At 40.7% G+C, this 12,505-nt stretch overlaps 1 protein-coding gene across 2 annotated transcripts; it reads left to right on the plus strand.

The window, feature by feature from the left end:
• The first annotated feature begins 706 nt into the window (after positions 1 to 706).
• LOC144679347 (glucagon family neuropeptides-like) lies at positions 707 to 7,055 on the plus strand. 2 transcript variants are annotated; one of them, XM_078539721.1, is made up of 7 exons: positions 707 to 948; positions 1,195 to 1,302; positions 3,726 to 3,860; positions 4,312 to 4,419; positions 4,917 to 5,048; positions 5,486 to 5,605; positions 6,672 to 7,055. In XM_078539721.1, the coding sequence occupies exons 2-6, from the start codon at positions 1,202 to 1,204 to the stop codon at positions 5,574 to 5,576; spliced, it is 567 nt and encodes a 188-aa protein (XP_078395847.1). In that variant the 5' UTR covers positions 707 to 948; positions 1,195 to 1,201; the 3' UTR covers positions 5,577 to 5,605; positions 6,672 to 7,055. The 2 variants fall into 2 exon arrangements, with proteins under 2 accessions (XP_078395847.1, XP_078395848.1); XM_078539722.1 differs by lacking the exons at positions 5,486 to 5,605; positions 6,672 to 7,055 and having other exon boundaries at positions 4,917 to 5,480.
• Positions 7,056 to 12,505: the final 5,450 nt, after the last annotated feature.

Here is a 12,505-nt window from a genome sequence, read left to right on the forward strand (position 1 = left end):
ACCCTAGCTAACCCTTCGAGTGCACTAGCGAAGAAGACGAGTCTTGCTGAAAGGAAAACGGCGAACTGCTAACATCAGTATTAGGTCTTTTTAGCCCAGACTTTAGAGTGTTGGATTCAGACACTTTGAGAATTAAAGTCAAACTATGTTGCTGCTGTTTGCCGTTTATACCCTCGATGCTGTATCATGGTGGCACCTTTAATAGATTTCAACTCTGCCATTGTGGGCAGCGCGCGATGATTTGCGGTAATGCATCAATACCGATCTATACATGCAATCCGTATTTCCAAAACTTTATCATTTTTTGCTAACAAATTTCAGTTGGACCCTATTCTGGTTTATGCTTGCAACAAATTACCTTGCACTATTTATTTCCCTTTACTTAGTTTAGTTTAATCATCGTGACAGTTGAGTTATTGTCTTTGTTGACTTGAGAATCCTAAAAGTGGCTCGATAAATCCTGGCACAATAACCAGCGCAATAGGATTTTTAATTTGGTACAAGTGTTTATGAGTGGGTTATGACTTTGGCCAGATAACCGATGAGAAAGAAAGAGTGTTATATTCCGGGAGGAATATCGCAAGCTGATGACGTCTATTGGTGATACATGGTCTTAACGTGACTTGCACCGACTCTGAAATGAAGGGAAGCAGTCTGATTCATGAATAAAAATCCGAGTGCAAGTGTACAACAAACAATAGTTCATAAAAAAGCTAAGATGTAGACAAATGTTTACAAAGACATCTGTTGCTATGTGTATTTCAAACAGTGTTTGCGAAGATTTCTGGTAATTGCATATATATAATAGCGTGGAACAGTGGCAAGTTGAACGGCACCAGAATCTCAGCGACGCCTCAGTGAATTGCCGTGAGGAAGATTTTTTTTTATATCAGATTCAGAACTAAACCTGGACCAGATCGTGCACAACACTCAACCAACCTGCAATAGGTATGCGAGAGCCAGCAAAGTTATGGTTTCTACAACCTGACTGCCGGGCGCTTCTGTCTTACCACAGGATAGGAGATCGAGAGATAGGCTTTGTTTTTGTTTTGGAAGGATGCACAATATGTAATTTTCTAACTTTTTATTTCTAAAATGCCAGGTTGAGGTGCTCATCAAGTCGAGTTAATTTATTGAGAGAATTAAACGTGAATTTTGCTTTTTGGTTTTAAACTTTCGAAATTCACTTTGCAGATTAAGAATGTCTAACAAAGCGACGATAGCATTTATGGTTGTGTATGGGATCATAATGCATTGCAGTGTCTACTGTTCACCAACTGGAGTGAAGTACCCAGGATTTAGGTAGGTGACTCTGACCCTGTCATTCACTTTTCTTTGCACGCCTTTCTGATTTGGATCTTTTTCTTTGTTACCACTTATTTACTCAGCATTGTGCTGCCTGCCTTCTTTGCCTCTTTTAAGTTACTGCTTCCACTGGGTCGCTCATCCTTCCATGTGGAGACTTGTACTTGTTGACAGCGAGTGATGCGGGCGCGATCCCGGGCGCCCCGCTCCGGCGGCGCTTCCTGATTTTTATCTCCCAGTCTTGCGCAGCGTGGGAAACAGGACGGGATGTGAGCGAAGGCGAGGCGCAGAGAGAGAGAGAGAGAGAGGTAGACAATTATAAGGACACAGGGAGCTAATGCAGTGACAGGGGAAAAGGGAATGTGACATTAAAATAGAAAGAGACGGGAAGCCGGAAACATGGACAATTTACATGAGACCTAGAAAGAAGAGCACAGGGAAGATGTGAAAGAGGCAGCCGCGGGAGGGGTACCATGCCCCGCCAGTTTATTATTCCACAACAAATCAACTGAAGGAGTTGGAGGAAAAGCAGGTGGTGCGATTTTGCATTCTCACCCGCCCAAACAGCGTATTGCCGAGTTGTAATCCGTCTCCGTGTGGTGGCAGAGCCGGTCAAGAATAATCCGAGCCCTTTAGACGGGTCGCAACAATGGATCGGTTCTCGTCTGGTGCTGAAGGGGCTATGCCAGTCAGTGCTTGTGTATTTGGGGGTGAGAGTTTACCGCAGGCGTGGTGTCTTTTCCACTTTGATTAACGAGAGGTAAACGGGAGGATGGCTAGCATGAATACCGGGCAGAGGGAATACATATTTCCGTGGGTTGACTGGACGGCACAGGAAGTGGAGTTTGTATGGGTGTCTGGTTGGTCTGTTGGAGTTGAGTGCTTGGGGAAAATGAATGCAGAGCCTGAGTCTAATGGAATTCCCGAGAGGGTCGGTGTAAAATCGCGTCAATTACTGTCATGGGGCGAGTAGGAGGAGGAAGAGGCTAGCATGGCAAAGGCTGCATAAGATCAGGAGCGTTTATTAGATGCATGAGCTGCAGACTTTAGAAAACTTCAGTCTATAACCTGTCCAGTCCTTACCCCGAAATTAAAAAAAACTGTTTTAAGCCCTTTGTTTTCCTGACGGAAGATTCCTCAGGCTTGGAGGTAAATTTATTGTTTATTTGTTTTTAGTAATGCTGTAGCTTTAGTGATTTTTTTGAAATCTAAAAACATCTATAGTACAGGATTTTGCCTCTTTCGGAATGCATCGGGAAGTTGCACGTTGGTAAATGACAGAACGCTTGGTCAGAAGGAGACCTTAACAAATACTCGCAGAAAGACTCGCGCATTCCCAATATAGACGGGGAGGGGCCCAGAACTCACCCCGAAGGCCAAACAGTATCTTGTAATCATCCGGGAGTTTAAAAACAATGTCAACATTACTGGCATGGCTACTGAAATTAACACTAAATAGATAGGATGTCGAATTGTATGCTTAGAAACCCTCACATTGGGTAGATTGGGGTGCGGGTTGTGAAGGTAACTTGAATTACGGGAATGTTTGAAGCTTTAGTATTACCAGTGTATGTTTGATGTTCGACCGATGGTTTCCTGGGCATGGTGGGTCTAACATTGGGAATACATCTTTGTTATTTGGCACTGGGCGTTATTTTGCTCCAGTGACGGATGGTTTTACTGCTGAGTTTGTCCCTAATACCAGAGATAATTCATCATTTTGCTAACAACGCCTTAGCGTCAGATGTTTGAGTGAACGATGCGAGCGAGGGCATTGTCAACAGTTCTAACGATTACTGGCAGGACAAAGTTAGCATTTTATTTCCTGATGGTTATTTCTGTGCAGAAGCCGGGCGTAAATATGAAGAACTGTGCTGATTTTATATTCGTTCCTTTGATAACAATATGAACCGGTTAAAGTAACGAAATCTGGCCTACGTCTCATAACAATCCCTGCCCTTACCCTGGGGGGGGCGGGGGGGAACGTGAACGTTTTGTTCTTTTCGTTTCGCCTCACTACACGAGCCACGGAATAGGTCTGTACACAGCCTGTTTCAATTATTCACTCTCCACACAGACCCCGAACCCCCGTGAGAATAGGGAAGTGTACCGTAGCAGAAAGACTCTTGTAGTGTCCGGGGATTTCCAATAACAGGGCCATGAATTACTTATGGGAATGAAGAACGTCAGAACAAGTTGGGGCCCCACTTGCTAGTTTGCTCACGTCTGATGTGGGTCTCGGTAGACTCCTATCGATGCCTAATCTCAATACTAAGCAGAACCCACCTCCCGCTATGCGAACGGTAAGTCACAACCCCTGAACAAAAGCAAAAGAGTGTTCATCACCAGTCACTTCGGGTGTCATTTCATCACTTTACCAGCTGGTGAGTACAGATTTTAATCTTTTTATTCCTTCCCAGGGTTGAAGATGAGGCGTATGATGAAGAGGGAAACTCACTACCGGATCTGAATTACGAAACTGATCGAAATGGCATCCGAATTCCTTCATCGGCGATTGATGATGTGAACACATTATATTATCTGCCGGAGAAAAGGTGACTTCTTTCATTTTTGTGTGAAAATATCCCGAAATGCCACCCGACCTTTGCTTGACAGCGTTCCATCGGAGCTTTTTGTTATATTTTTTGCATATTTACTTCTCCAACATTCATTTTTTTTATAATTAGGAGACTCTTCCCCCCGAATTGTTGAAGAAACCCCGAACGGGTTAAGCACAAAGATCGGGGTTCTTTAAAAACAGCGTAAATTTATGTTAATCAATTCAATAATTACCATGCCAAACCCGATCGTCAAGGAGCTCTGCAATGCCGGCTAATTCAAAATTCTGCAATATCTAGCAGTATTTATTTAAGACAATAGAAATTAGGGTTGTAGTGGCATTATCAGCGAATTCTATTTCTATTTTGAACAAATAATTATTTTCTATGTTTGGTTCTAATCGTGAATCACTGATGTCTTCTTGTACATGGCCTTTGTGTATCCCAGAACAGAAAGACATGCTGATGGAATATTTAATAAACGCCTAAGGACATTGTTGGCGCAGCAAGACACAAGAGCATTCCTTCGCTCGCTCATCCATCCAAAACGCGATGGGTAAGTTTTAACCACTTGATCCGAATCTTAAAAATTGCAACGCCCCAATGAATCGCTTTTTTTCTCTCGTACTCTTGTTGAGGTTGTATTGCTACATTAGCACATCCATCTCGCTTGTTCCATTCTCTTTATCAATTTTCTTTGCCCCACTCCCCATTGTATCCTTCAATCTGGTAAAGCCATATTGGATACCCCCTTGGGAGTGGGACTGTTTACATTAGTTATGAAGATCAAGGATATCACTGTTCATGAGCACAACGTGCCTTGTTCTGTGCTTGGTAAACTCCCCAAGAGGTAACAGTGCCTTTAAAATGAAAATAAATGTGAGCCCTATTGATCAAAAATGACCGCCTCCGTTCATCGCTCAACATTTCAAGGAGCGAGTTAGTACCGTTGGAATGGCGCGAGTTTAGTGCAGAATGGGTCTTAGTCTATCAGGAGTTATACATATTATGTGCGAGCGGGCTTGGAGTTTTGATTTTATTTTTCATCTGCAGCGGCAGCAGTGTTGAGAAGGATACAGAACCCCTGTCAAAGCGACATTCCGATGGCATCTTTACCGACAGCTACAGCCGTTACAGGAAACAGATGGCTGTCAAGAAATACCTGGCAGCCGTCCTGGGGAAAAGGTATAAACAAAGAGTTAAAAATAAAGGACGCCGAGTATTCTATTTGTAGCGATGAGTGACCACCCATCCTACGTATACAGCCCTATCCAAGATTCGTTTCAAACGACTTGAACAATCATCGCTCCTCTGTTATTTAAACATGTATTTATGTATGAAGTAAAGCCATTAAAAACGAATATTTTGATAAAAATATTGTTTTTTGTAAAACACTATAAGAACGCACAAATCTACTTTGTGGACGATTCATTTTTGGGTTATATATTACAGAGCAATTCATATAAAGTGTGCACAAGAACAATATCCGTCTGAGTGGCTGGTTTTATGTGAAATACATAGCTATAATCGGTGTAGGTATGTTGGGATATTGTTTCTGTTTGTGTGTGCATATACTGTATTCAAACTAAAATTAAAAGGATAGTGTTTTTCATCCACAACAGCCCTGAAGATATTAATATTACCCAAATTTTCGACGACATAGACATTGATGCTCTGCTTAGGCTGCTGAAGGGGATTATGATATTGGTTTGAGAGAATTGCTGCAGTAGATCTCCTTGTCGGTGAGTTCCAGCATAGGCTGCTTTCACACGAGACAAATTAAAGTAATGCCGCCCCCCCCCCTCCCCCATGACTAAATAGCTTCTCGACATTACAGTCGACTTCAAACTCACATGTCGTGTCTAGTCACCAGGTTTAAAACAGCCAAGTTAACTGTAGTGCCAAGGTGCAGGCGATGACGAAGAAGGGGCCTGGCAGAGTATGATGTATGGCTGTTAAATGATGGTTCTGCCGTTTGTTAGCGGCTGCAGATGGAGCAACATGGGAATCAGCTGTGCACGAGCACAAGAACCACGTTTTAACACCCACATCATGTATTGCAGATCAGTCCAAATATAAAACACATGGACAGATTCGGTCGCCTTTTAGGAATACAGGTTCACCATCACATGCATCGCTGCTGCGTTTGCCACGAGACACCCAGCTCCAAAGGAAGGCAGCGAGAATTCCTGATGAGTATTAAGGGCAGTCTCACATGAAACTCTGGTGCAATATTGTGGCACTGTGCAATTATAAAGTGCTGCTTGCGCTAAGATACTAAACCTTGATAATCTCATCATAATAGGGGAAGGGTTGATTTATATGCTTTTGGGAATTAAAATGTAAACTAATGTTGATTTTCTTGCTTAAAGATGATCTTAAAATCGATCATCTAAACAAAATGGCTCTGCCGACCGAGCAATTAGAGTGGGAACGATTGACCTAACGGCATTTTGGGGAGCAAGGTTTCAGTTTACCAAGGCGACTAAAGCAGGCATGTGAGTTTCAAAAGTTGAGACCACATCTTGGCAAACGGATTCACTCCTTGTCTGAAGGAACATCGCGCACTATTTAAAACTTCAGCTAACCAATAAACGCCCCGGCCCTGAAAAACATTGATTACTAACGGTCACCGTAGAAAACACGAACTTACGCGGTTTTGTTTATCTGTAGAGATAAGAAAGAAAACAATGCCACACAAGGCGGAAGTTTTTCAGGTATCCTTTGGGAAAACGATAGTAGCTCATAGGCATTTGGATCTATGCCTGTATGAAATCAATCTTATTTTAATTTTGCATTCTCCTCCAGGCAAATTGACCCAGGATGCAGCTTACAGCTTTGGTGCCTTGATTCGTCATTTTTAATCGACATGAATTACAGCGGGTTTCTTTTTTCTTTTTCATTTTTTAAAAAAAAAAGCGGCCCTATATTGCTGCAACACATCAGCTTACATTTGAGCCTTTTACCGTTCGCGGATCTCGTGGTATATCGTTGCAAGTTGTGGAGTCGGTGATTTCTGTAATGCGCTAAATTGTGGCGTGCAGCCTTGTGCTGAGATTACTAACTATTCTAGACGTTTTAATAAAATGCTGTGCTTCGTTAATGTTCGCGCGACCTAGAGACCTTGTGTATAATCATAGGGACACCAGATGCCTTACTAAACTTTACACAGACTACTGACATTTGATTGATCCTGATTAAACAGTAATAGAAACTGAGATTCTGGACACCTTTTTATTTGCACATTGGAGTAATTTAAGAAATCCAAACGATTTGAGGCAGGCAGATATATTTCAAATAGGAATCGATCGTTCATTGTCTACCCAAACACTCTGTAAAGCTTACATTAATACATTTTTATAAACACAATTTCGTCTAATCTTTGCACGTGTTTCAAGCAGACTTGATCTTATAACTAATGCTTCGAAACTATATTAATCCTAACGCCTAAGCATTCTGTAACGGACCGAAATAAAAGCCTAATTATTTTATGGACAACACAGTATCCTTTAGAAAAATTCCTGGAAAAACTCAGCAGGTCTGACAACATCTGCGGAGAGGAACACAGTTAACGTTTCGAGTCCGAATGACTCTTCATCAGTTCGAAACGTTAACTGTGTTCCTCTCCGCAGATTCTGTCAGACCTGCTGAGTTTTTCCAGGTATTTTTGTTATTGTTCTAGATTTCCAGCATCCGCAGTATTTTGCTTTGATCACAGTATCCTTTTCATCGCACAGCTGGTCATCCTGCGCTTCTGCTTTGCCTGGGTTCTGAAAAACATTCTGAAGTCTGACATCGTGAAAATTACCTTCCAACGAACTAGAACATTTAATCTCACACCAATCAACGAGTTATTCATTTTCAGAGCCCTCAAATAAAAGATTGATTTCTAGTTAACTTGATTCCCATCCGACAGCCGTATATATTTACAAGAGGAACAATTTCAATCAATGTAAACTGTTTAATCTGTTGTGATCCTTCAATCTGACCTGAATAATTCAATCTCCTGCACTGTAATATTCTGCTATTACAATTCACAGGTAGTGAACATGCTGTCAGTTTAAAGCGGTCCCCTCCTGTAATACTCTAATTCCACTTGTCTGAATGTATTTATTCTCCCGTGGTTTTGGAAGTTTGAATTTTTGAAGTCTTTCACACAAAGTCGAAATTACACCGCAGTTAGTTGCGGCTAACACTCGGTTCACAAATCGAACAGGCGGCGCTTCAAGCTGGTCGGACACAACACAGCTTCCTGTTCATGTGGTCGGGGAACGCTGTGGGGAGTAATGGGTACATACTTAAGGTTAAACAACAGACGATGGGGCTTTGGTGACTTCGACATTGACCAGTCCATTTCTTACTCCCCCCCCAAACAATCGCAGACAAAACACAGAGACAATAACTATTTGTAAATGTACATCAACTCCCAAACCAGATTCTTCCAACCCAAATGTCCACAAACTTTTGCAGATACAGGAGAGCGAATAGGTTGGCCATTAGGTTTATCCACAATCTTGTTTGTCCAACAGAATATAACAATTTCTGCTGAAGCGCCAAGGTCTGTCTGAAATTTAATCAAATACATTTTCACTCATTTAATAACACCAATTAGTGGCTCTTCTCTCAATACCGACTAATATATTTACAAGAGGAACAATTTCAATCAATGTAACCTGTTTAATCTGTTGTGATCCTTCAATCTGACCTGAATAATTCAATCTCCTGCACTGTAACATTCTGCTATTACAATTCTGAAAATTAATTTCTTCCGACTTGTTAAAGTAGTGAGAAACGGTTTCCCTGGCGTAAACAGTAAAATGAATGTTTTAAAAAGTTCCCAGGCGATCGATTGAATGGCTAGGGATTTATTTTAAAAAAGCTAAAACCAAAGTTTAATGTTGGCAATGAACTGGTCGCCCCTCCTCCCCCGCTTAAATAATATTAAACTATTTAACTGGCGTTTGAGATTAAGTCTTGGAGTTGCAATTATGGATGCACAACCCCCTGCTTTCCTGGCAGAAAGCAAGGTGAAGCAGCTAGTAAAGCTCTGATCTCCCAGCTCCACATCACTGTAGGGCTGCGCTCATTCCAAAGGGACCAGTCTCAGTTCAGTGTTTGTGGAGTGTGAATTGCAGCTGATGGACTAGAGTTACACTGCTTTCTGTGCACGGCATTTTGATCATTGAGGACAAAGCTTTCTGTATGTAGGCATCCATACATACACAAAAGGATTGTTCTCCACCTAGTCGATCTTTAATGAGCAAGTTCTCTCTGAACACTACAATGATTCAAAAATAAGTTTAATAAATGCCCAAGTGCACCAAATAACACATTTAGCATGGTTACCCATCAGACTGGAGTTAATATCTAGTGTGATGCCCAAGTGTCACAAGATTATCTACTAGAAGTGATTTTACAAGTTCTGGTTTCAGTGTATGGAGGGCTCAGATTAGGATCTGGTTCTTGAGTTATATTGCCACTTTCATATTGATGCACAATCAAAAGAGATTCACATTGATGGAAGTGCAAAAGTATAATAGTCCTGGACCAACATTTCTAACAGTGGTATGCGGAAAGAGCAGGTGAATGGAACTAATTGGATAGTTCTTTCAAAGAGCCAGCAAGATAGGCTGAATATTCCCCTTCTATGCTGTACGATTGGCCCTATGATTCATATGTTTAGAATTTGATTCACAAAATCTCTTTAACTAACTATAAGTTCAGGGGTAAATGACAAGTATTTGAGTTAATGCACCAATTCTCTGAAAAATGTCTGTTCTGAACTTAACATTTGTGTTAAATTGATAAAATTCACACCTTTTTAATTTGACTTCAGTGTTACAGTGCTCACTGATAAATTTTGTGCTTATCTCAGGACAGTACCTGTGCATATTCATCAAGCCTGAATGCTAGTGTTGGTTCCTATGTCACTCTGTTAAATGACAGAGGTGCTGTTGAACTGACTTATTGAAATAATTCATATTACTATTTCTGTGTTGATATTCATTCAAAACTGCTCCATATTGATACAAAACTGTATTATGGAAGCAGCACATTACTTACAGTTTCCAGGTGATTTTGGGTTGTCAGTATTGTCACCATATTAGCAAACTCTTTCAGTAGTGGGAGGAGAAGAATGGCAGGATGAGCTCTGTTCTAACATTGAAAATATTTAATATTATATTGAAAGGTTCGTCTTAGTAAAAAAATTCCCTCTTAGTTGACTATCTATGACATTTTAAACACTAACAGAACCACCTGGAAAAACTCAGCAGGTCCGGCAGCATCGGCGGAGAAGAAATCAGCCAACGTTTCGAGCATTCATGGCCCTTCGGCAGAACATGAAGGGCAGGGCCATGAAGGCTCGAAACGTTGGCTGATTTCTTCTCCGCCGATGCTGCCGGACCTGCTGAGTTTTTCCAGGTGGTTCTGTTTTTGTTTTGGATTTCCAGCATCCGCAGTAGCTTTTAGCTTTTTGTTTTTACATTTTAAACACTGCTTGATAGTGAATTATAATGTTGTGAAACTCAGATTGTGTAAAGCTATCTCTAGGTAACAAATTTACATGTCTTAATAATCTTTGATTGGTTTCATTCTTTTTGGTATTCAAGCTGGGGTTGAGAAAGTGTTAGATTATTGGCCTGGCTCCTGAGTTATGTTGCTGCATTTTTGTTGATGCACATTCAAAACTGCTTTGTATCAATGCAAAAGTTATAGTTACAAAAAAAAAGTTAATTCAGGTTGTCAACATTTTTACCATATTGGTTAGCAGCGTGGTTGAGTTAGAATCATAACTAACAATTTGAAGCTTCTAATATACATTGATGATCTTTTTCTTCACCACCCATCCTTTCCTATCCTTATGCCATCATTCTCCCAGATCAGAATGGTAATATAGGTATGGTTTGTTGGAAAACAATAAATTGTAAGAAAAATAACTAAAATAATAATTATATAAGAATTCAATTTTTGTTCTCTGTGCCATTCTATTGTTTAATTCAGAGTGTAAGAGCTCATTGCTAAGTAGAGTTTACATGCCTTAATAATCTTTGCAAAAGTTAAATTAGTTTAAATATTTTGTTTCCTTTTAAATTGTATACTCTAGAAAGGCAGAACTTGAAAAGTCTAGCAATTCTATAAGGCAGCAGGATCAGGGAAAGACGATGGGAAGGTAGGAGCAAAGGTCCCAGATATGAGGATAGAACTGGAGAAACAGCAGGGAAAAAGAAAAGGATCTAAAAAAGACAGGACAAATAGTTGAGAACATATCCTTTAAGTCTGACATGCAAATAATAGGACCATAAAGATACATATGAAGTTAGTTTTCACATGTTTATACGTTGTACATTATGTGGGAAAGCAAATGGAAAGTACAGATAAAGCAGAGGAAAAGGCCATGTAGAATTAAGGCTGGTAATGAAGTTGGGAGGACTGTTACCATGATGCCAACATTGCAATGTTTCTCTTTTTGTTTGTGTTTTGAATTTGGGGAAGAACGTTCTTGATGCAGCCAAATAGGTTTTCACTGTTTTCACTGCTAATCTCCCACAGCAATAGTATGTTGCCCAGTTAAGCAAAACCCCTAGCGCTGAATCTGCCTCATGCTGCTGCTCAGCAGCATAAACTCCCCAGTCACTTTCTTCTGGCTAATAATAACAGGGCGTCAGTTGGTTCTCTACTTCAGAGCAACAGGCAATGCAGCTATGTACCTTGAATTTTTTTCTTTTGTAAGGCACAGTGACAATTTCTTCTTTGCTACCAGCTCAGATGAAATAAAAAGTAAATAGGAGCCAGCAAAGAGTAATAATTGATGAATAAGATCCACACTTGGTGGTCGGTTTCAGTTCTGCAGTTGTTAAATGAATAGTGCAGGGGAGAGCACTTGTACAGGCCCTGCAATAATGACTCAATATGGGTTCTATTTTGTGAGACATTGCTGTAGCGCCTATGGGATAAAATCTGTACTCCATGGCATCGGATCCATATGCCAACTGACACCCATGTGGCAATTTGGAACAAAATCATTGCAGGTTTTGGGGAGTCAGACTCTTTGCAAAAACTCTAAAAAAATTTAAGGCTTACAAATCATTACCATTGACTTTTTATACCATGTTTTTCTTGTACATTCTGAAATATTTTTGTCTCAACAGTGAGTCTGGATGACAGTGCGAAGGATGGTGGTATTATAAAAACTGAAAATGTTGGAAAACTGGGTTAAAAACCCAAAATGTTGAAATGCACAGTAGGTCAGGCAGCATCAGGAAGAGAAACAGGTAAGTTGACTTTTTAAGTTGGAATGCTGATCAACCCTCTGTGCATTTCCAGCATTTATTGATTTTATGCCCTCTAGATGTTACTGCACCTACCAGTGTGAACAGACTGGGATGCCATTGATTCGCTTTCTTCACATTTGATAACATTATGGGCAGGGAGATGTTTGGATAGTAGAAACCAAAAGTTAGGAGCCAAATGAAGTTTCTCAAAATAGAAAGATTCAGTGAGTCATGTTCCTTAGAGGCCCATGATTGGGGGTGGGTGTCGGGGGTGGAAGGGGGGTGGGTTGCTGTGGGAGGTGGGTGCAGGCAGGGGATGGAGGTGGCTTTCATTTACTATAACCAGATAGAATGTGGACTTAGGAATTG

Source organism: Cetorhinus maximus, chromosome 4 (assembly GCF_964194155.1).
Source record: "Cetorhinus maximus chromosome 4, sCetMax3.hap1.1, whole genome shotgun sequence".
In the NCBI taxonomy this organism is placed as follows: Eukaryota; Metazoa; Chordata; class Chondrichthyes; order Lamniformes; family Cetorhinidae; genus Cetorhinus; species Cetorhinus maximus.

Excerpts from the sequence above, each read along its gene's own strand:
- LOC144679347 (XM_078539721.1), top strand. The coding sequence starts at position 1,202 with ATGTCTAACAAAGCGACGATAGCATTTATGGTTGTGTATGGGATCATA. Across the intron at positions 1,303-3,725 it reads GTGAAGTACCCAGGATTTAG|GGTTGAAGATGAGGCGTATG; the intron begins GTAGGTGACTCT and ends ATTCCTTCCCAG. Across the intron at positions 5,049-5,485 it reads GCAGCCGTCCTGGGGAAAAG|CCCTGAAGATATTAATATTA; the intron begins GTATAAACAAAG and ends CATCCACAACAG.